Raw genomic sequence first — 23387 nt, 5'->3', positions numbered from 1 at the left:
TGGACATTTGTGTTATTTTCATATCGGTGCCCTGTACTGAGCCCTGCAGTGAACATAGATGTGTGGATGTCTTCTTGAGTTAATGTTTTTATATCTTGGGGGTAGAGGCCAAGAAATGCAGTCACTGGCTAATACTAGTTCTATTCTTATTTTTACTTTGAGGAATTTCCTTGTTTTCTATGAAGACTGAATCAGACAGCATTCCTGTTTATAGTGAATGAAGGCTCCCTTTCCATGATATCTCTGTCATCACTAGTTGTTTATAGGTGTTTTTGTTGTTTTGTTTTGGTTCTTAATATATGCCATTCTTACAGGCATGAGATGAAAAGTTATTGCCGTTTTGATTTGTATGTGTCTATTAGTCATCTGTATGACCTCCTTGGGGAACTGTCTGTTCATTTCCTCTCCCCATTTAAAATTTGTTTTGGACGGGGCTTTTTGATTAGGTTTTCTTGTTGCAGAGCCTTGTGCGTGCTTCATGTATGTATTTTGGTTATTAGCCCTTTCCTTGATACCCGGTGTGAAGGTATTTCTTCTCAGTAGGGTATCTTTTTATTTTAGCCTGAGTATCTTTTGCCATGAAATACATTTCTATTTGATGTAGTCTTGTTTATTTTTATTTTTTGGTTTATCTTTACCAGTGGCCTCCAGTCATTGAAGATACTTGTGTGGTCCATATTGTATAGTTTTGCCTGTATATTCCTATGTAATGAATTGTTGTCCAATCTCAAAGCGCACTTGGAATTCTGTGTCAGGTATAAGACACAAATCAATTTCTTTCTTCTCTGTTTTTCTTTTTAATTAGTTATCCAGTTTTCCAGCTTTCCTTGGTCCACTTTTAGCACCCAGTTTCTTGACATAGATTAACTGCCTATAGATCTCAGGGTTTATCTCTGGTCTCTCAATTCTGTTGCATTGTTCTAAGAGTCTGTCTTTATATTTTATCCTTATAAAGTCAACATTTTTATTACTTTAGCTTTATAGCACAATTTAAAGTTAGGAAATACAATACCTACCACATTCTATTTGTTTTCTTTCCCTCACAGTAGTTTTGGCTATTCAGGGAATTTTATGGTTCCATACAAGTGTTTTTAGTTTGTTTTTCATTCTTAAAGAATGTCATTGGAATGCTGATGTGTGTTGTTATCATTATTAGGTTACAGTCTATACAAGAGGATCTTAAAAGTAGACTTTTCACCTTTTCTATAACTCCAAGTGCAGAAAGCTAGTTTTCCATACTGTATAGAAACAAATGTGGTGAGATAGGTGGGAATGCCTAGTTATAGCCTAGTTCTCTGTCTCAGAGAACCTGGCAAGGTACTGAGAGCATCCTGCCCACACAGCAGAACCTGGCAAGCTCTCCATGGAGTATTTGATATGCCAAATACAGTAACAATGATGGGTCTCTTTCCCCTTACCCTAAAAGAGCCTCCAATGGGGCACCGCTGGGAAGAATGAGTAAAGAGAGGCTGCTAAAATCTCAGGGCTAGGATGAATGGAGACGTTACTGGCAAATCGATGATCAATGGGATGACAGTGATACACTGAGATAGGTAGGAGTCCTATACTAATATAGATGCTAAAACTTTCAGCTGAGTCAGTTTAACTAACATAGGTTTCAGGGGAAGGCTCATTAAGAGTACCTAGTTTGTCATACTTCAGAAAATCTGTTGTATGGTGTTTTTAAAGATCTTTTGAAGATAAACACATTGTAATTCTTAAGCATATCAAAATACATGTGCTTTATTAAGATTAAGTAGCACTGAGTTGAAACTTACATCAAAGATTTAGGTTTTATAAAGATAGAAGAAATGATGAAGATTGAGTGTTTAGAATAAGTGTCAGTTATAACATTTGATTTTATTACTTGGTTTATAAAGAGCAAGCCTGATTTTCTTTAGCTTAGGTTTGTAACTAATATATTTTTTTATATTTGAATAGCAAAGCGTCATAATTTAGTGGAGTTTTCCTATGGTAAATAAAGGTTTTCCTGTGGTAAATTCATGTCATTTTTTTATATGAAAATTACTATACACTTCAGAAACCCTCAAAACCCCTAATATTCTTTTGGTTATATTGTAATCTAAGTGGTTATAACTGCCAAACTATTTTTATATATCTGTTTTAAGGAAGTCTGATGTCTTAATATCGTTTGTAATATAGATATCCTTACGTGCAGAAAGTCTGAGGTTGGCTACTTTGATTTTACAAAAGACTCAATGTGAGTATCTGGCTTTTTGCTAACTGCAAGAAATCCAAAAAGGGTTTTCACTTTTGCGGCCAAAGATTAAAAATGAAAAATGGCATTCCTTGTTTATTCTGCAGTGAGCATGTGCCTTCTAAGCAGCAAGAGTATTATAAATTTCTCCTTCCCTATGAAGAAGGGGGATGGGGTGGGGGAGCTACTTAGAGAAGTTGTATATTGTTCAGATTCCTGCTTTTAATAAAGCTGGATGTTTAGAATTTATGTGATTTGAATGTAAATTCAGTAGGTCACTTGTTGGGCCAAAATGTTAAAAAAATTCTTTCCATATAAATTAATGGTAAGTGTTTCTTAACCTTACATATTTCGACTTAAAAAGTTTCAAGGACTAGGAAAATAGCTCAGGCACTATGGAAATAGCTCAGTAGCTAGTATGCATTTGGGAAGCTTGCTTTGATTCCCAGCACTTCATAGCACCCTGAGCACCATTGAGGGAGTCAGTATAGCATTGTGCAGGGAGTGACTCTTGAGCACGATTGAATATGGCCCTGAAACACAAAGAAATTTCAGAGGCTGCTACTGTTGAATATGGTGGGACAATCAGCATAAAGAAAATATGATCTGAATCCTAAGCATTCTAGTCACAAAATGTAGTTTGTTAAGTAAGGACTTTACTGGTACTCTAGTAATTTAGTTTGATTAGTTAATAAAAATATTCTGACAATTAAAGCTCAAATAAGCATGATTGATTGTTTGCACTTTTTGATTCAAAAGGCATATAATAATTATTCACTGAAAATAATTTGATTTTTATCTCATTAGGTAATTCTAACTTGAATAATTATTCCAAAAATTTAGGGAAATGAAGTGGAGATAATCCATAGTTTGAACTAAGGCTACTTTAAAATTAGTTTACTGTTATCTTCTTAAATATGTATTTTAATATTTGTTATGTTGACCATTTATTATTAATAAACTGGTGGAAATACTATACTAGAATCGTTCAGAAAAATCTCTTAATGAATTTGGTCCAGTATCATAAAAATCTTAATTTAAGAGAAGATAGTTTTAGTATTTTTTATTTCAAAAAAACCTGACACCGCTGTCTGAGAAGAGGTCTTAAGATCTCTTCTTCCTCATAGGTTGTGAAAGGAAACTTTGATGGTAATGGTAATGATAAAGTACTACTGCATATTAATAGCAGACATCTGGGATTGTAAGAGCTTTGAAAGATGTAACTGTTGTTTTTATTTTATAAATCCAGAAACAGGTATAAAGGTAGTAGTAACTGACTTGGCCCAGGCCAAGTAAGTGGTAAAGCTGAATATGACTCCCGTTGTTTCTGAAAGTGGGCTCTATTGCAGAGAGTGAGGTCCTGCTAGAGTGATGGAGGTGGAGTGGGTGGTTGGTTGCTTTGGATACAACTGCAGGACGCTTCGTTCTGTTTGTTTTCCCTAAAGAAAGTCAATTTCTAGGGGGCCACTGAGCATTTTGGGGTGTGTGTGGAGTGAGATAGATTCTCTGTGATTGGACAAGGAAGTTTGGGAAGCTTTGTTGGGTGAGTGAAAGGATATATAGTAAATATTTTATTGTTTTTCTTTTTTCTTTTTCTTTTTGGATCAGACCCGACGATGCTCAGGGGTTACTCCTGGCTTTGCACTCGGGAATTACCCCTGATGGTGGGATGGGATGCTGGGAATCGAACCCAGGTCGGCTGCGTGCAAGGCAAATGCCCTACCCTCTGTGCTATTGCTCCAGCCCCTATAGTCAGTATTTTAGGTATAACCTGTAAGATGTCTTTTACAGTTACTGTGATCATTCTAATGTGAAAGTATTCATAGTATTTGTGGTCTTGAGTTCCAGTACTACTTTATTTCTGTTACATTTGGATTTCATGTAATTTTTATATGCAAGATAAATGCTTTTTTTTTCTTTTTACCTTTATGACTTTTACTTATTGTAAATAAATTTGAACATCTTCATAGTTGAAAAAAAGAATCCACTTGCCTTTCACTTTTGTATGACAGTCCTCGCACTGTTGTTTTTATTTTATAAATCTGTTTAAAAAAGTCACTGTTTTGAATGGATGTGTTCGCCCCCTGGCCCCCCCCCCTTTCTTTTGTACAAACTTTTTTGTTTTTTGGGCCACACCTCTCAGTGCTCAAGTGTCACTTCCATTTGTGCTGTTTGGACAGGAGGTGCTTGGTATCAAATCTGGCACTTCTGCATACAAAAATGTTCAGCCTTTTGATTTTTCTTTCCCATGCCTTTGGAATTTTTTTGGTTTGTTTTCTGACCACACCCAGTAGTTCTCAGGATCTGTTCCTGGCAGTGTGCTCAGGGTTCATGCCTGGCAGTGCTGGTAGGACCATAAGCAATGCCTGGATTAGCTGCTTAGCCATCTTTCTGCCCCTCCATGTATGTTTTTAAATAACTCAGCAGTTATTGTTTTTAGTATATCATTTTGCTTTTGGCTAGTTTTAGTTTTCTATTTTTGTTCTTTTTTTTTTTAATATTATTATTATTTTTTTTTCTTTTTGGGTCATACCCGGCAATGCACTGAGGTTACTCCTGGCTCATGCACTCAGGAATTACTCCCGGCGGTGCTCGGGGACCATATGGGATGCTGGGAATCGAACCTGGGATGGTTACTGTAATGTATTAAGACGATTTTAAATTTTTTTTTGTATAATACTTACAATATTTTATAAATTAAGTTAGTCAATCTTTTCTAAAATAAGTTAGTCACAGATTGTTATACTTAAAACTTAAAAAAAAATGTTGGGGGCTGGAGCGATAGCACAGCGGGTAGGGCGTTTGCCTTGCACGTGGTCGACCCAGGTTTGATTCCCAGCATCCCATATGGTCCCCTGAGCACTGCCAGGAGTGATTCCTGAGTGCATGAGCCAGGAGTAACCCCTGTGCATTGCCAGGTGTGACCCAAAAAGCAAAAAAAAAAAAAAAAAAATTTGTCATCCTAAGCAGTGTTCAGGGGTCTTGGAAACTACTTCCAGTGGTCTTTGGACATCCCAGACAGCAGTTCAATCAGAGAGCCCGAGGATGTGATGCTGCTCAAGCCCTATGTTTCAGTATTACCCAAGGCACTCTATTGGTATTTAGTGGGGGGGTCCAGGACCCTACCCAGTGGTGCTCAGAAGCCTCCAGGCAGTGCTCAGGGGGAATATGTGGTGTAGTGGGATCAAGGCGGAGCTGGCACATACCAAGGCATGTGCCTTAATTCTTACACCATCGTTTCTGCTTAAAGATGTCATTATAAATTAGTATCATTATAAAATAGTATAATTTTTGTCATAAATTATTTGATTAAAGGCAAAATGTGTTAGGTATTTCTAGTTGAGTATCATCTAGATCAGGGGTGGCGAATGTTCAACTTGCAAAATGATTACAACCGGCGAGATAATGTGGCTTGGCTCTGGAATATGGCCGGACAGACATACATGCTTCTTGCTGGATATCCACAGTCTTTTTATTCTGTTGTATGGCAAATGAATGGTGTTATAAATATCAGTATGGATCTTGGCATTAAAAAAAAAGTTTCTCATCTTCTTCTAGGTGAATTAAAATTTTAAGATTTTTAAGTAGTTAGGGATTACTAAATATTAATTTCATAGTTTCCTTTTTTCCTTTTTTTTTCTATCCTCAGTTAGAAAGTAATATTTCTTCCTTAGATGTCATGAGTTATTAAAAGCACATTAAGTAGTTAGAAACTGATTTTCATATAATTAAAAAAAAGCATAAACCACAGAAGTTGGACAGTGTCATGAATCTGATAACACGGAAAGCTTAGAGTTGAGAACCCAAAGGTGTCATTTGTTAGATATATAATTGGTGACATTTTCATAATGTTGGATAAGGAATTTATGGAGACTTTTAAAAATACTTACATTTTTGTGTAGCTGGTAGGGCATTTGCCTTGCACACGGCTGACCCGGGTTCGCTTCCTCCCTCTTTCTCAGAGAGCCCGGCAAGCTACCGAGAGTATCCCGCTCGCATGGCAGAGCCTGGCAAGCTACCCGTGGCGTATTCGATATGCCAAAAACAGTAACAAGTCTCACAATGGAGACATTACTGGTGCCCGCTTGAGCAAATCGATGAACAATGGGACGACAGTGCTACAGTGCTACGTTTTTGTGTCAGTTTTATCTACCTTTTATAATATCTTTCCCTAAAATTATATTTTGAATTTTTTCTGAGGTTCTTAGAATGAAAATGGACCACAAGCTCATTTAAGGTTATTTTGAAATGGGTAGCTACATTTCGCCTCCTGGTATATAGAATTTTTTGGTACTGTATAGCTGTTATGTTTTTCATGAGGACCAACCAAATCAAAAACACAATGAAAGTTATTGACTTCATTCTTTGTAGGAGTTTCTTCGAGTTGCTGCTGTTCTTTGGAAGAGATGAGTTTTATGAAGAGCCGTTAAAGGATATTCTTGGATCATTCCAGGTAAAACAGTTTTACTATTTCATGCTATGTGCATATTTAAAACAGGCCTTTATTTTCCCTTTAAAATTATTACATTAGCTATTGCTTTTAAGGTTTTATATTCCTTAAGGTTAAGATGGCAGTACTTAAGAATATGTTATGTTGGTGGAAAAGAAAGTCTTGGGTTTTTTTAAAAAAGGGTTTGTTGCTAATCAGTTCATTCATAGGAATCTGGTTACACATTTCTGACTAGACCAGAGCTTGCTAAGCATATCTTGGGTACTTTTTTTACAGGTTTTGGTTTCAAAACTCCATGTCGAACTTAGTCCTAGTGTCTATAGTAAAGAAACAAATTATACCTTGCCACTTTTTAATTTTTATACCTTTGCTAAATGCTGATTTTCTCTATAGTTTGCCCCTAAATAAGAAGCCAGGTCCCAAAAATAAGCAGCAAGATACTTATTTTGGGAAATACATTTTCTCAAAAACTTTTTGTATGTGTGCTTATGATTTATGACATAACAGAGAGCAAACACAGAAAGGAATAAACCAGGTTTTCTCCTATGGATGCAGAAGTATTTGAGAGCCTATATTCAGGATATCTAGGATTCCTTAGGGTGAAATAAAAGAAGATGTACTTTGAGCTCCCCCTAGGGGTTAAGTGTTTAGGTAACTGGCCCTGAAGTCCAGGAATACTGATTCCTACTTCCAGAAAGAGATCAGCAGACTTCAAGAAAAAGCTACCCAGTGCTTTTTTTTGCCTAGAATTTTTTTTTCACATTTATTAAAAGAGAACGTTTAGGCTGTGTTAAAATAGACTTTTAAGATTACTGTGGTTTATAAATAAAGGAGGAAGATCAGCATCAAGTTTAATTGAGTAAAATATATCAACAACTTCTTCATGTTAGGGTTTCTACTCTACAACTTTTTCTACTCACTTGTTATTGTCTGTTTTATACACCATTTTGTATTCAGTTGCACAAAAGTGTTGGTAATGTAGGATTTTCAAAAATAATACAACATATGGGCTGGAGAGATAGCATAGTACGTAGGGCACTCGTTGTGCACATGGTTGACCCAGGTTTGATCTTCAGCACTACATTTGATTTCTGAGCACTGCCAGGAGTGGTACCTGAGTGCAGAGCTAGGAGTAAGCCCTAAGCACCACTGGGTGTGGTAAAAAGCCAAACACTGCCACCCCCCTCCTCCCCCCCCCCCCCCACACACACACCCAAAAAACAAACTGTCATTGGTACTGGGCTTGCAAAACAGTAATCTGATATTATGCTCTTCTTTCACGGCAGAGCCTGGCAAGCTACTTCTGATGTATTCGATATGCTAAAAACAGTAACAAGTCTCACAATGGAGATGTTACTGGTGCCCACTGGAGCAAATGGATGAGCATTGGGATGACAGTGATACAGTGATGGTTTCGTTTAATTGACAAAATTTTGACTCCTGTTTCAAAAATATTGTTTAATTATGTTAATTGCCCTATATCCTCCCCATATCATTTTGGTCCTAAGAGTTAAAAAGAATATTCTTACACAGTAGTATACTTGCCTATTTGACTTGCATGCTCGAGTTCTGGGTTCAGTTCTTGGCACTGAAAAAAAAAAAAAAACTTTCCTACTAGTCTCCTGTATTTTATTCTGGGTCACCAATACATCCTGTCACAAACAAGCTTTTGTGTTATGTCTCTGAATTTAAATCCTGCCTTTAATTCTAGCTCATTTTGACCATTATGTACCTGACATATATTCTTTTTTTTTTTGCTTTTTGGGTCACACACGAGGATGCACAGGGTTACTCCTGGCTCATGTACCCAGGAATTACTCCTGGCGGTGCTTGGGCAACCATCTGGGATGCTGGACCAGGTCGACCACGTGCAAGGCAAATACCCTACATGCTGTGCTATTGCTCCAGCCCTCTGACATATATTCTAATACAGAATTTAATATTAAACATCTGATTTCAAAATTGTAAAAACGTGAAAAATACATTTGAAATCAGTGAAATTATGAATATTACATTGAACATCCTATTCTTTTTTTTTTTCCTTTTAGGGTCACACCCAGCAATGCACAGAGGTCACTCCTGGCTCATGCACTCAGGAGTCACCCCTGGCGGTGCTCAGGGGACCATATGGGATGCTGGGATTTGAACCCGGGTCGGCCGCGTGCAAGGCAAACGCCCTACCCACTGTGCTATCACTCCAGCCCCTAAACATCCTATTCTTAAATGCATAGCAAGTTTAAAATATTTGGTACATGTGGACTTGACAATCTAATTAAAGACTATATTCAATTTCTTAGAACTTCTTAACTTTTCAGGGGCTGGAGCGCTAGCACAGCAGGTAGGGTGCAGCCGACTCGGGTTTGATTCCCAGCATCCCAGGCCCCCTGAGCATCACCAGGAGTGATTCCTCAGTGCATGAGCCAGGAGTAACCCCTGTGCATCGCCAGGTGTGACCCAAAAAGGAAAAAAAGAATTTCTTAACTTTTCAGTACATTTTTCCTTTGAAAATTGCATTTTTGATAATTCACACTTTTACTCAGCTGATGTTTGCTGGGTCCCAATATCAACCTTATGCTAATCTCTGGAAAAGACAGTAGTAAACATAAACAGAAAAATCTTTTTAATATGTAGTTTAGTTCTAGTTGAGAGACAGAAAGCCATATCTTTGTAATTCAAAACTATTTTAGAAGGTAACTTAGAATTGAATAGGGAAGACTTCAGTTTTGAAAAAGGTTGATCAGGGAATTCTTCGTGGAATGATGACTGAGAGTCTTTAATGGGAACCACTGACTTGTTTATAAAAAAGAGACGATATTTGGCTTCTGTTTAAAATGTGTACATTTAGAGTGACTGGAGGTATTAAGAAATAACACTCAACCTTCTGCTGCTTACAAGAGACACACTTGAACTTTCATGACAAATATGGATACAGAGTAAAATACTGAAAGACAGTCTTAAAAATGGATGCTTATAAACAGCAGAGATGGTGTTACTTGTGTCAGATAAAAAAGAGTTCAAATTTAGAAGTAATAAGAGAGGGGTTGGCTATAATATAGATTAGAGGATCAATACGTGGAAACGACTTTATTCTGGGCCTTGAGCTGTATGGTGTTTACCTTGCACATGGCTGACCCAGGTTCGATTTCTGACATTCCATATGGTCCCCCAAGTCTGCCAGGAGTGATACCTGAGTGCAGAGCCAAGAGTAATCCCCGAGCACCACTGGATGTGATCCCAAACCAAAACCTATAAAAAATAGGACTTTATTTTAATAACCAGCATATATGCACAGATGAAGAGCAGTAAAGTTGTTGTTAAAACTATTCTTTTAACAGTTATTAATATATATGAGGAGAGATAGCTAAAGGAATATACTATAAATAGGAAATTTGAGCTGCCACTCATTGGACAGATAGATCAATCAGAAAGAAAATAAGGAAATAATCTTAATTTAAGAACTGGAATGGCTTAATAAACATGTACAGGGATCTCTATCCTCCAAAAACTGAATATTCATTTGTTCCTAGAGTTTTCCAGGGTAAACCATGTGCTGGACAGAAAACAGGCATCCGTAAATTGAAGAAAATAGAAATTATGTCAAGTTCTTTTAAGACCATGAGTGTTACGAAGTACAACTCAATTATAAAAAAGAATGATAGAATAAAACCAAAAACCTCTGGAGACTAAACAGCATGTTATTCAGCAACATTGAGTCAAAGAGGAAATCAAATAAGACATAAAAGATTCCTAGAAATGAACAAAAATGAAGACACAAGTTGTCAGAATCTGTCACAATGAGAGTGTAGTAGTACTCAGGGAAATTCATATCAATTACAGGCTGGCATCAGGAAACAAAAACCTCAACTCTCTAGACCTCATATCTTAAGAAACTTGGAAAACAAAAATCAAAAATGAAAATCAAAATCAGAAAAAGAAAGGAAATCGTAGACCCTAGAAAGGAAACAAATGAAATGTAAATCAAGAAAACTGTACAAAATGTTGTTGGAAACAAGATCTGGGATTTCGAACATTATAAACAAGATTGACAAACAGCTAGGCTCATCAAAAAAAAAAAAAAAGAAAAAGAAAACTGTAACAAATAGGTTCAGAAATGAAAGGGGAGAGATTACCACAGATACTTCAGATCTACAGAAGACCTTAAGAGATTGCTATGAACATTATACCTTGGAGAATTTGGAAGACACTGATGAATTTTCAGAATCTAAAACTTCCCAAAAGTGAGTCAGTAGGAAATAGAAAACCTTAACAGACAAGTTATTAGAGGAAAATTGAAACAGGGTCTGGAGAGATAGTACAGTGGTTGGTGCACTTACCTTGTGCATGGCTGACTTGAATTTGACCTCTAGCCCTCCATGTGGTCCCATGAACACCACCAGGAGTGATCCATGAGCACAGAGCCAGGAGTAAACCCCAAGCACAGGTGTTTGTCGCTCAAAATAAAGAAATTGATATGATAATAAAAAATTTCTCTAAAAACAAAAACCTAGGTCCAGATATATGTACTAATATTCAACTTCAAAGAAAATTGATTAACTTTCCTCAAGCACTTATAAAAGAGATGGAAATTTTTTCTTCCTAACAATTTTTTCTTCCTAACAATTTCAAAAATTACCTTAATACCAAAAGCAGAGACATCACTAAAATATTATATACCAGTGTCTTTCTTAGATGAGTGTAGATACAAAAATCCTTAACCAAAAAAAAAGTTTTTTGGGGGGGGTGATAGGGCACATGTGGCACTGCTCAGGGTTTACTCCTGGTCATGCTTAGGGGATCAAATAGGATGCAAGGATTGAACCTGGTTATGCCGTGTGCCTGTGAAGCACCTTGCCCCTCTCTCGTCCATTAAGGGAAAATTCACCTAGTGAGCTGAATTCCATGGTATCATATGATCAAGTGAGACGCATTTCATAGATTCAGATGATCCAACATATGCAAATCAGTTAATGTGATACATCACATTAAAGGAAAGTTAAAATATATAAGATTACCCTGTGTGTGAGGTTCTGTGTTGGATCCCTGGCACTACTCCCACCTCTCATTTCATACACAGATCATCTCAGTGAAAGCAGAAAAAGCTTTGATATTATTCAGCACCCATTTATGATAAAAGCTCTCAACGAAATGAGAATGGAAGGAACTTATTTGAATACAGTAAAAAGCATAGAAGGGACGTATCTAAGCATAGTAAAAGGCATAAAGGACAAACCTCGGTAGTGAAAAACTGAAACCCTTTATCTAAGACCAAATACATAGCAAGGTTGTTCACTATCTCCCCTATTTTCCAAAATAGTATTGAAAGACCTAGCCTTAGCAATTAGGCAAGAAACACCAAAAGCATTTAAATTGGAAGAAGTTAAACTATCACTATTTGCAGAAGATATGATGTTATGCATAGAAAACATAAAGACTACCAAAAACTTAAAAAAAAATAGTTAATACAAGTAAGTAGTAGTCTATAAAAACCAATACACAAAAGTCTTTTGCATTCTGAGTACAGTCAAGAGCCTGTAAGGAAAATGTGGGGGGAGGGGAGGATTTAATTTATAGTTGTGTCTGAAAACATCCAAGTACCTGGGAATCGACTTTTTAGAAAGCTGGTAAGAGATACATCAAAAACTTTTGTCACTATTAAAAGAAATAGAAGACATAAGTTAATGTGTTCACATCCTCAAAGCATTATATAGTTCAGTCCAATCCTTATAAAAATTTCTGTGACTTTTTTTTTTTCCTTTTCTGGGTCACACCCGGCGATGCTCAGGGGTTACTCCTGGCTTTGCACTGAGGAATTACTCCTGGCAGTGCTCGGGGAACCATATGGGATGCTGGGAATTCAACCCAGGTCGGCTGCATGCAAGGCAAACACCCTACCTCCTGTGCTATTGCTCCAGCCCCTCAGTGGCATTTTTCAAGGATATCAAATCTATTAAAATTTGTATATTATTAAAATTTGTATAGAACCACAAAACTCCCCAAATAGTCAGAACAGTTTTTTTTTTTTTCTTTTTGGGTCACACCCAGCTGTGCACAGGGATTACTCCTGGCTCTTCACTCAGGAATCACCCCTGGCGGTGCTCAGGGGACCATATGGGATGCTGGGATTCGAACCCGGGTCGGCCACGTGCAAGGCAAACGCCCTGCCCGCTGTGCTATCACTCCAGCCCCCAGTCAGAACAGTTTTGAAGAAAAAGATAGAAGACATTGCATTTCTTGACGTTAAACACTACTATAAAGCTTTAGTAGTTAAAGAGTGTGGTACTAGAATAAAATCAGACTTTAAACCAATGGAATTGAATATCCAGAAATAAACCCTTAAGTTTCTGACAGTTAATTTGTGACAAAGGAATTAGAGTTACTAAGTGGAAGTTTGGGCACCAGATGTCGGGGTCCTGGCCAGTTGACCCCGGCACACTGGAGTATGAGCCCCGAAGTCACCGGACTTACTCCCTATGGGAGAGGGAGTGGGAAGGGGAGAAGCCTCTGCCCTGCCCTCTGCTCGCCGCAGGATTCCTGCTTCTCTGCTTATTGATTCTTACACAGGGGATTTTATACACACAATCTGGGGCGGGGGGTACATTCCACGAATGTATCACGTTTATCTTGTGGAGCTCAGTACAGGTACTAGTTAATGATTCGTATTCTCCAATCTCAGGGCTGGGTTAACTAGCTCAGGTAAATGTTAACTGTCACAGCCCTCATCTCATTGTCTCCTCAACCAGAGTGCCTGTGTGTGGAATGCAGGAGCCCTGGGCCCCTGTAAACAGGGCTGGCTCTTGCTTTCAGGGGCAGGGGGTTTAGTCAAAGTCTCAGGCCGGCTACTGAGACCCCAACATGGAAGAAGGAAAACTTCATCAACAAGAGTTAGGAGAACTGGTTAAGGCACTTGCCAAAAAATAAAATTGGACTTTAATATCTCGTAAGTTTTCAATGAATTAAAAACATCAACATTAGATCAAAATCCATAGAAAACATTGAGGAAAACAAAGGTAGAATGCTCCATGATACTCATTTCAGGAACATTTTCAATGATTTGATATCATTGAGTTAGAAAACAGAAGCCAAAATGAACAAGTGGGACTCTATAGAACTATAAAGCTTTTGCATTGTGAAAGAAATTGTGACTGAAGTAAGAAAACATGCTTCTGAGTTGAAGTATTTGCTCACCACACATATCATAAGGCTGGAGCCATAGCACAGTGGGTAGGGCGTTTGCCTTGCACGAGGGCAACCCAAGTTCGATTCCTATGCCCCTCTCAAGAGACCAGCAAGCTACTGTGGTGTATTCGATATGCCAAAAAAACAAAACAAAACAGTAACAACAAGTCTCACAATGGAGATGTTACTGGTGCCCGCTCGAGCAAATCGATGAACAACGGGATGACAGTGACATATGATAGAAGGCAGATATCCAAAACTACAGTGAGAAAAACAGCCACATCCAAAAATGGGTAGAGGAGAAGACACTTCTACATAAAAGAAATACACATGACCTGTAGATATATTGAAAGTGTCTGTCACTTACCATTAAGGAAATGTGAATCAAAGTGACAATGAGATTCCACTTCAAATCAGTGAGAATAATGTATATTAGAAAGACTGGAAGCAATAAGGAAATGTAGTGAAATTCCCCTGTTGGTAGAACTATTGTCTGGATTTGCCTCAGGAAAACAATATGGAGATGTCTTAAAAAAATCAAAAATAGGACTACCATGTGACCCAGCAGTTCTATTCCCATACTTCTTTCTGAACACAAAAACATTAATTTGAAAAGATAGGTACATACCTATGTTCATTGTGGTGCTATTTATGATAGCCAAGTTCTGAATGTCCAGTGACAGATGAATGGAAAAAATTGTGGTATATATGCATGATGGAATACTACTCAGCTATCAATGATGACAAAATTTGCCTTTTGTTACTATTTGGATGAAATTACAGGGTGTTCTGTTAAATGAAATAGGCCAGATGGAGGACAAATCTTGGATGATTTCACTCATGCATTATCTAAGGAAATGAATTAGATGAATAACAGTGTGTAATGAAGACACCCTTGGACTCAGCCAACAAAACTTGGATTACCAAGTAGGGGTTGGGAGGAGTAAGAGATGGGGCAGGCAGAGAAGTGACTAAGGAAGTGTAGTAGAAGGGTTTTGGCATTCTGGTGCTGACGATGATGCAGTAATTTTGTGCAGCTAAAGAATAATTGCAATGTTAATTTAAACCTGTTACTTTAATAGTAAAACTAAAAAAAAAACGTTCAATTTATAGTATTTGTGAAAGGTTATATCCTTTATTTGTTCTCATGATAGGATTTCCATTGAGTTACCAAAATAATTTTTCTTTTCTAATTTTTTTTGTGTGTGTGTTTGTGTGGTTTTGGGGCAGTGCACAGGGCTGACTACTGGCTCTGCACTCTGAAATCACTCCGGGCGGACTTGGGGACCCTATAGAGTAAGGGGATTAAGCCCAGGTTTCGCCTGCGTGCCAGGCAAGCACCCTGCCTACTATACTATTGCTCCAGCTCCTCAAAATAATTTTTAATAGAGAGTTCATTGTTTTGACCTCTTTCTATCTCCTGCTCAAATTCTAAAGCTTACCATACCTCCTTTTTGTTACTATTCTTTTAATTTCTGCCATTTCTATTTTTGTTGCTATTGGTTCTTTCTATGAATTTCTGTGTGCCTCTGACTCCTGCTTCCTAGGACTTTTTCATCTTCATTCCATTTTAGCTTTAGTTAGAGAAACATTTACTGTTTTCAAATCTGAGTTGCTACCTTTGTTGCTTCCTAGGCTTGTACTCTTAGGATAGAGGGTGACTATTTTGTAGTCCATTAGTCCATTATATATTGTGCCACTCCCCGCTCCCCCACAACCCTCTGCCTCCAGCTTGCATTTGCTAAATGTGATTCTCCAGGCTATGGACTGACATACTGATAATTCAATGACAATCTCAGCGTTCTCTCTTTTTTTTTTTTCCCTTTTTAAATCACAACCAGTGATGCTCAGGGGTTACTTTTGGCTCTGTGCTCAGGAATTACCTCCTGGTGGTACTTGGGGGACTTGGGGATGCTGGGGATCGAACCTGGGTCAGCTGCATGCAAGACAATGCCGTATCCACTGTACTATCCCTCCAGTCCCCCGAGTGTTGTTTTAAAAGACTCCCTACCCCACTGAATTTTCTACTGCTGCAAACATGTTTCTTTGAGTGTTTCATTTTTGTGCACCTTTCAGGTAGATTCATAACGTTGTATTCTTTTAGTTCTGTCATAAGATGGACCTCTGCAGTGCTAATACTTTAAAGTACATAAAGATTTCCTGGTGATCTTGCTAAAATACATTATCATTTTGTAGTTCCTGTGTTACGGTCTGAGAGCTTGCATTTCTGACAGTTGTAGGTGATGTCTATGATGTTTGCACATTGAGTAAGAAGGCCCACAATCTTGCTAGTTGATTATTTCCTCAGAATTTCTCCCATATTCCAACTGTGATTATTGCTTTGCTACCTGCTTCTGTGATCTTGAGTGAGGTTCATTATTTTTCTTCAAATTCCTAATTGGTAAAATGGGTATGATAATTCTACTTGTTGCATAGGGTCAACAGGTTGGCATCATTCTTGCCAGATGATTTTATCACTTATTGTTCTTACTGCAAACCTTATTTGTCTGGTGAAGGATGAGAGGTCTAAAGTCATAATACTTGAATTTCTGTTTGTAGTCATAGCAAAAGCTAGCTCTAATATCTTCCACAGATATCAAATCTTCCAAAATCTGAGTGATTCAAATAGAAAACTCTAAGTCTTTTTTTATCCATTTACTGTTAATTTTTCTTTGTCTTATCCAAGAAAGAAAGGTTACTGTTAGTACCAGATATTTTATTTACTGGTGTTTTAATCATTCGACTTACAGTAGTTTTCCCCCCACACACACAAAATGGTGGAAAATTTCTTACATGATACATGTATGTCATTATTTTTATTCTGTTCATTGATAAGCTTTCCATAAGATTTGATCGAGTTCATGCATTGAGTCTTCAAAATCCATTGATTACTTTAGATTGACAGTGGAGTAACAAAAGCAATATAAAAGGAGGAAAGTTTACTTTATGAATGCTGGAAGCTAGAAAAAATTGCCTGTGTCAAGCAGCAACATATCATATATTACTTTAGTAACACTATGACTAAATAGGGAAAGAGGAATGTGTATGTGTCTGTGTGTGTGTCTGTGTGTCTGTGAAGAGGGGTAGGGAGGGATGGGGGTGAGGGTAAGGAGAAAGGAGGAAAGTGAGGAAGAGGAAAAAGAAGAGGAAGAGAGAATTATAAAGAAAAAGCTTCCAGTGCTATCTAGAGGAAAGAGCAGATGGTCGCAAATTTGTTTTGTGTCCAGTTTTATGACGTATACCAGGTGTGACAGACAGAATACACAGAACAGAAATTCTGAAGTAACTGTTATAGCTACATTTTAAATGAGATGTATGACTCAGTATTAGTGTTTTTTTTTTTTTTTTTTTGAGAGAGAACTAAATTTGAATCAAACTAAAGGTAGCCTACCCTTGAATATCTAGAAGCAAGAAAGTTCTATAATGAGGTTTGGTTTCTTCACCTATAAAGAGGTTTTTCCCTCTATCGCTGCATAGGTCATTAATCTAACAAACAAAACTTTTTCCTTCTTTGGGTTTGAAGTTTAAGAGAATAAATACCTTACCAATGGTTACATGATAAGTGGTTTTCAAAAAAGGATCAATTATATTGTTGTGGTTGAGTTTAAGATACTTTCCATAAAATCAGAAGATTATAATGAAGGTACAGTATCCCCAAAATACATGATATATTGTATGGAGATGAAACTATTAAATTGAAAGCATAATGAAGGCAGTCAACATTTTGATTAGCTAGTGATCAAGTCAGTGGAAGAAATAATTGATAGGTTTTTGGTTGGGGGCGGGATGAACAGGGATCACTTCTGGCGGTGCTCAGGGAACCTGTGCAGTGTTGGGGATTGAGCATACAAGGCAAGTGAGTTCTGTGCTATCTCTGCCCTTGAAAAAATAATTTTAAATACTTTTCAAATCATTCTGACTTGTAGTCAGTATGAATCCCACTTAGAAAATTATAGTCTTTTACATATAGTCTTTAATTATAGTTTTTAATTTTGGGGGATAAAGGAAACGGTTTTACAAATACAGAACTTACATAGGAAAAAAAAAGATATCCCATAAAGAAAAAATCAGACCAGCAGTAAATTTCTCCATTGTAACTAAGAGCAAAATAAATAACACCTATGCAGTTTTTCAAGGAGAAAAATATTATTTGTAATATGTGGTTAAGTTATATAGTTAGTGAGAGAGGACAATAGAAATAACCCAAATACTTGAAAAATATAACAACTACATGACTTTCTGGAAAGCAGTGAAATAGGTTACCTGATTTAGAAATGGTCAAAATAATTTTACAAATAGTTAAAAAGTTAAAGAAGTTGGACTGACCTAAGGACATATGTAAATAAGTAGACTGATGTTCATACCTGTTATGTGAATTAAATTGCTATGAAAATGATTATGGATAAAGAAAATACAATTGTAAATAAAAACATATACAATAAAATAAAATCTCAGATGATATTATTGGTTGGGTAATATGAGATAAAAAGATGAAGAATCAAGTATATTTGGGGCAACATACAGTGGTGGTATTCACTAAATGAACAGTGATTATAGTAGGAAGAGCAAGATAGAGGATGAAGATAAATTTCATACTAGAGAAAGTTTTAAACACTTTTGGAATATTCACTGATGTTAGATGCATGGATATTTTTTAAAACTAAGAACATGTATTTTATTGAGAGGAAAACAGGTACATAGAGCCTCTCTCTCTCCCCCACTTTTTTTTTAACTATAATATAGAAAATATAGAACCATATAGAACCACCCTATTGTCAGTAAAATAACAATATAGAGGTCTTCCTTTGCTACTGCAAGTTTTAATGATCCTAGTCTGACCTCAGACAAAACCTTTCTCCAATTCCTTGGAGTCAAAGAATAAGTCACAAAGATCTTTTTGTGACTGGAAATAGCCCCTTAGTTAACTTTCTTTGTGGGATTCCACTATATTTCTTAATGTGGGTGAGTAGAGGAAGGAGGTACACAGAGACAGTGGACATAATTTACTAAACAGGAAATCCATGGTTATCTTACTACTATAGCACTTTGGGAGAGTAATCAGAAGTAAAAGAACCAGTCATGTGGAGGAGTTTAGTAATTTGTTAGTCCATCTTTTTGAGGCAGGCTTAGAACTCTGCAGCCCATGACTCCCTCTCCCTCCTGACAAGAAATAGACATCATAAACCAGCGACTCAGTTGTAACCATAAATCTTCAAAGCTCCAAAAATTTTATTATTCTTAGCTAACAATGTTCAGAACAATCGACTTTACATGGGGACCTTCTCAAAGCCTGTACCATGGACTGTTTGGAGTCAGTTGCCCAAGACTTAATTTCGCAAATCAAGTCTTGGTATTCAAAATCACCTTTATAGTGCTGATTAGACTTTTAAACATGACCGTAACAGCTTAATAGCAAGACAAGGTTGTGAGGAGCACTTTCAAAACTGTTCCCATATTGTCTGCTCTAACAGAAGTTCTCTTCTGTTTCTGATCAACTCTGCTTTAACTGAATATTCTGTCTTAGGTTTTTTTTCAGTGATATTATAGCATTAACTATGCTCCGTCCATGTTTAAATAATCTTTACAACTATGCTATTAACTATGATGGGCAGAGGCTTCTTTCATCTTTGTTGCTCAGAATATATTTGCCAGCACAGATGTAACACAAGTCATTTCTATCCATGTCTAGCCATTTCTTTCTTTTTTTTTTTTTAAGTCACGGTTAGAGATGTTTCATCCTTTCATCCTTTATAAACTCTGAAAAACAAGAAACAATGAGGCATATTGTCTGAAACTGGCACATTGTTGGAAAAATCTGATAGTCCATTGAATTATCACTGTGAATTGGGATGGAATCATCAAATACTTATGTATTTTGCTTTGACAATGTGCAGAAAACAATAGATTGAAGTGTGCTCGGTTATAAGGATGGTATATGGAGAGATTTCACTGTAAAATAAATATACTTAAGTGTGTCTCATTTTAATGCTGAAAATGAACTAAGTGTTGAAATTTAAGACTGAAATCATTTTATGAAGATTGTGTTACTTTGATAAATCTTGTATCTGTGTCGTATTAGGTGAAGTTTTGATATTTTTCCAGTGGCACTTATCTTTTTGAAATTGTTGCTCCTGATAGATAATTCATATATATATATATCTCACCAGATAGATTTTATATATATATATATATATATATATACACATATATCACCACCTCAGGGAGATCTACATTTTCTCAGTGAATTTTTTAAAAATAATCTTATTTTGGAGACTGAAACGCCTTATTGCTTTAGCTGTCAGAGTCGTTTACTTTGAAGAGGTACAAGAACCAGAGTTATTTTAAGCATAAAATACATAATAAATAAATTTTGAGTGTTACGATCTAGGGAGAAACCAGAAGCAGGCCTCCAAACGATTGCAATGTGAGGTCAAAAAATTGTATTTATCTGAAAGGCTATTAATTCCTGACATGACATAGCAGTCTTCTTAAGAGACAGTAGTAAACACTATGCTTTGATGATAAATCACACTCAGCCACAACAGAAATCTTACATTGTAGGCAGATGCAATATTTTATTTTCAGGAACAAGCATTAACTGTTTTCAATATCAGTGACAGAATTAACACTTTAAAACCAGCTTTAAGAGCACATCAGGATTATTGAGGCATTCATAATTCTATGAAAACTGATTTTGTCGATTGTACACATATATACTAACTAGAATTTTATCAACATATTGCTTGAAATAGGTTGCCTTTTATCAGAAAATTATGAGATTATAGAAAATTTAGCTATAAGTATTACTAGTGAGGGTCTTAGGTCTATCACATAAAAAATAATAACTTGATGGAACTGAGAGCCAGAGAGAATTTTTTATTCTTCCACTCAAAAATACTTGAGATCAAACAGATTTGCCCATTTTGTAGTATAGCCATTGCCATCACCTTTTCTTTCCTTTGATTATAATGTTTATTCTGCTTGATGAAATTTTAAATTTATTTATTTGTGTGTGGGAGCCTGTGCTCAGGTAAATCTTGCTCTCACCTTATTTCTGCTGCCTTTCAGGGTAAAATAGTAACAGTAGCAATTCTCGATTGGCCATATTTCATTATTTTTTAAAAAATGTTTATGGTAGGTTGTGTCTACATTAGTTAGCATGACATTCACCAGTTTGTTTTGAAATTATATCATGGTTTATTTTGATGGTATTACAGTAGTGGTGATTAATCTCCTTTTAGGCAAAACTCAAATGACATTCTAATTTGTTGCTTAAAATGTATAAATATGCAATTAGTTGTATTAAACAAAACAACTGCTTATATTTAAATATTCATTTTTTAAAAAGTCAACGAAAGGTATCTTTAATATTTCATTCAGGGTATGATTGTAGGTGTTGTTGTTTTGACAGGGTGGGCCTGTGGGAAGGGTTGTCACAAGCAGTGCTCAGGATACCCAGGGGCCTTTCCCAGTTATTATCTGACTGACCAGTGATTCACTGCTGAGTCCAGGGATTCAAAGGGTCGTGCAGTCCTTGGGACTATACCCCCAACCCAAGTGGGGCCTGGAGGGCCACTAGGGCTACACCCCTCAATGCTCATGGAGACCAAGTGGGGATTGATGGGATCAGTTGCATGCCAAGCATGTGCCTTAAACCCCTGCACAACCTCTCTGACCCTAATTGTAGTCATTATAAAAGTCAAGTATGTACAGTATATTAATATATTTTTATTACTTTTAGACTGAGATTAACTACAGAAATTGTTTAACCTGATTTCCTTATTTTACAAATAAAAAAAAAAAACCACACCTAAGCTTTAGAGGAATTCAAGTTTATTCAAGTAGAACAAGAGCCTGTAAGTCTTAATTCTCAATTTAGGATTCTTTCTAGTAGTCTCTAATATGTTACATGAAATGATGTAAACATGCTTACAATATTTATATGTCAGAGCAGGTTTAAAGAAATGTTTTACTTATTCTATTATATATAGATGCCTCATGGTATATAACATTTTAAAACCTGCTGAAAACTTCCTTCTTTTGTGGAGGGGAACAAGAAGCTTGTTTGGTTATCTGAGTGATAGCAGCTAAGACTATAGCAATATAAATTGACAAGAAAGAAGCCAACTGGAAGATATTAAAGAAAACTGTGAGGGGCTGAAGAGAAATAGCACAGTGAGTAGGAAGCTTACCTTGCACGCAGCCGACCTAGGTTTGATCCCCAGTATACCGTGTGTTACCCTGTGCACTGCCAGGAGTGAATACTGTGTGTCGTGTCGAGCCAGGAGTGACTCCTGAGCATTACTAGGTATAGCCCAAAACAGCAACAACAAAAAGAAAACAGGATATTAGGATCAATAGAATAAAATGAGTTCTATATTTAATTCCAAACACATAAATAAAATTAAAACAATATCTTGTAATCTCCTGACTTCTATTATCACACCTATGCAGTTTCTGAAAAAAGGTTTGAATATGTATCCTTAGTATATGTATATTTATTATTTATGTACAAGTACTGATACTTTAATAAAAAACACAAAGACCGGGGCTGGGGCGATAGTACAGCAGGTAGGGCGTTTGCCTTGCATGCGGCCGACCCGGGTTCAAATCCCAGATATAGTCCCACATATAGTCCCCGAGCACCGCCAGGAGTAATTCCTGAGTGCAGAGCTAGGAGTAAAAACTCTGCATGGCCGGGTGTGACCCAAAAAGCAAAAAAAAAAAAAAAAAAAAAAAAAGACCTTTAAAAAGACTGTAAGTAAAATGTTTTAGTTGTACTTACACTTATTTTCCTTAACTTAATACCCTCCATTTTCATCCATGTTGCAGCAAACTGCATGATTTCATCTTTCTTACACTGCATAGCTCATTGGTGAAGCCCAGAGTTTAGTTCTGGCTCTGTGTTTAGGAATTATTCCCTGATGGTGCTCAGGGGACCATATGGGATGTTGGGGATCGAATATGGCTTGGCAGCATGCAGGGCAAACACTCTCCCCATTGTACTACTTCTCGGCTCACACTGTATAGCATTCTATTGTGAAAATATGCCACAACCATTTAGTTTATGGTTTTAATAAATAGCATAGGTTGAAAAGATACTTTTGATATGTCACTTTTTTTTGAAATTATGACTCAGTTTTAAAACTTAGTACTGATTTTATAGTTTTGAAATTTGACTACTAAACTTCTGTTGGCTTGTTTTCTTGTTCTTAAATGTTTGCAAAGTCTTTAAAATGTTCCAGATGAAAGATATAGGCACAGTTACTAGGTAACAGAGATTTAGGACAACCATATTCATATGATGACACAAATACTTTCCAAACTGTTAGTTCTTCAGAAGGTTTTCTCTCAGACTGGGAAGAAGCTCAGAGGACTGGAGTGCATGATGGAAGGCCCAGGTTCAGTCATTGGCACAACGTCTCCCAAGCACTGCCATGGGTGACCCTGAACACTGAAAAAGAGATAGCCCCTGAGCATTACTGGGTAGTAGCTCCAAAACCAATGAACCAAACCAAAAGTGTCTATATTTTCCTCTGTAAG

The 23387-nt window shown here is 36.8% G+C and overlaps 1 protein-coding gene across 3 annotated transcripts in view; it reads left to right on the top strand.

The window, feature by feature from the left end:
- The window catches only part of ZNF654 (zinc finger protein 654), a 108456-nt gene that overhangs the window by 60768 nt on the left and 24301 nt on the right, over positions 1-23387 (top strand). For all 3 annotated transcript variants that reach the window (XM_055125122.1, XM_055125121.1, XM_055125123.1), the window contains one exon: positions 6590-6671. In XM_055125122.1, coding sequence (XP_054981097.1) covers positions 6590-6671 — 82 coding nt within the window. Of the gene's footprint in view, positions 1-6589; positions 6672-23387 lie in introns of those variants that run through there.

Source organism: Sorex araneus, chromosome 2 (genome assembly GCF_027595985.1).
Source record: "Sorex araneus isolate mSorAra2 chromosome 2, mSorAra2.pri, whole genome shotgun sequence".
In the NCBI taxonomy this organism is placed as follows: Eukaryota; Metazoa; Chordata; class Mammalia; order Eulipotyphla; family Soricidae; genus Sorex; species Sorex araneus.
Note: the sequence above shows the minus strand (reverse complement) of the source record. Positions and strands in the feature narration are given on the sequence as shown.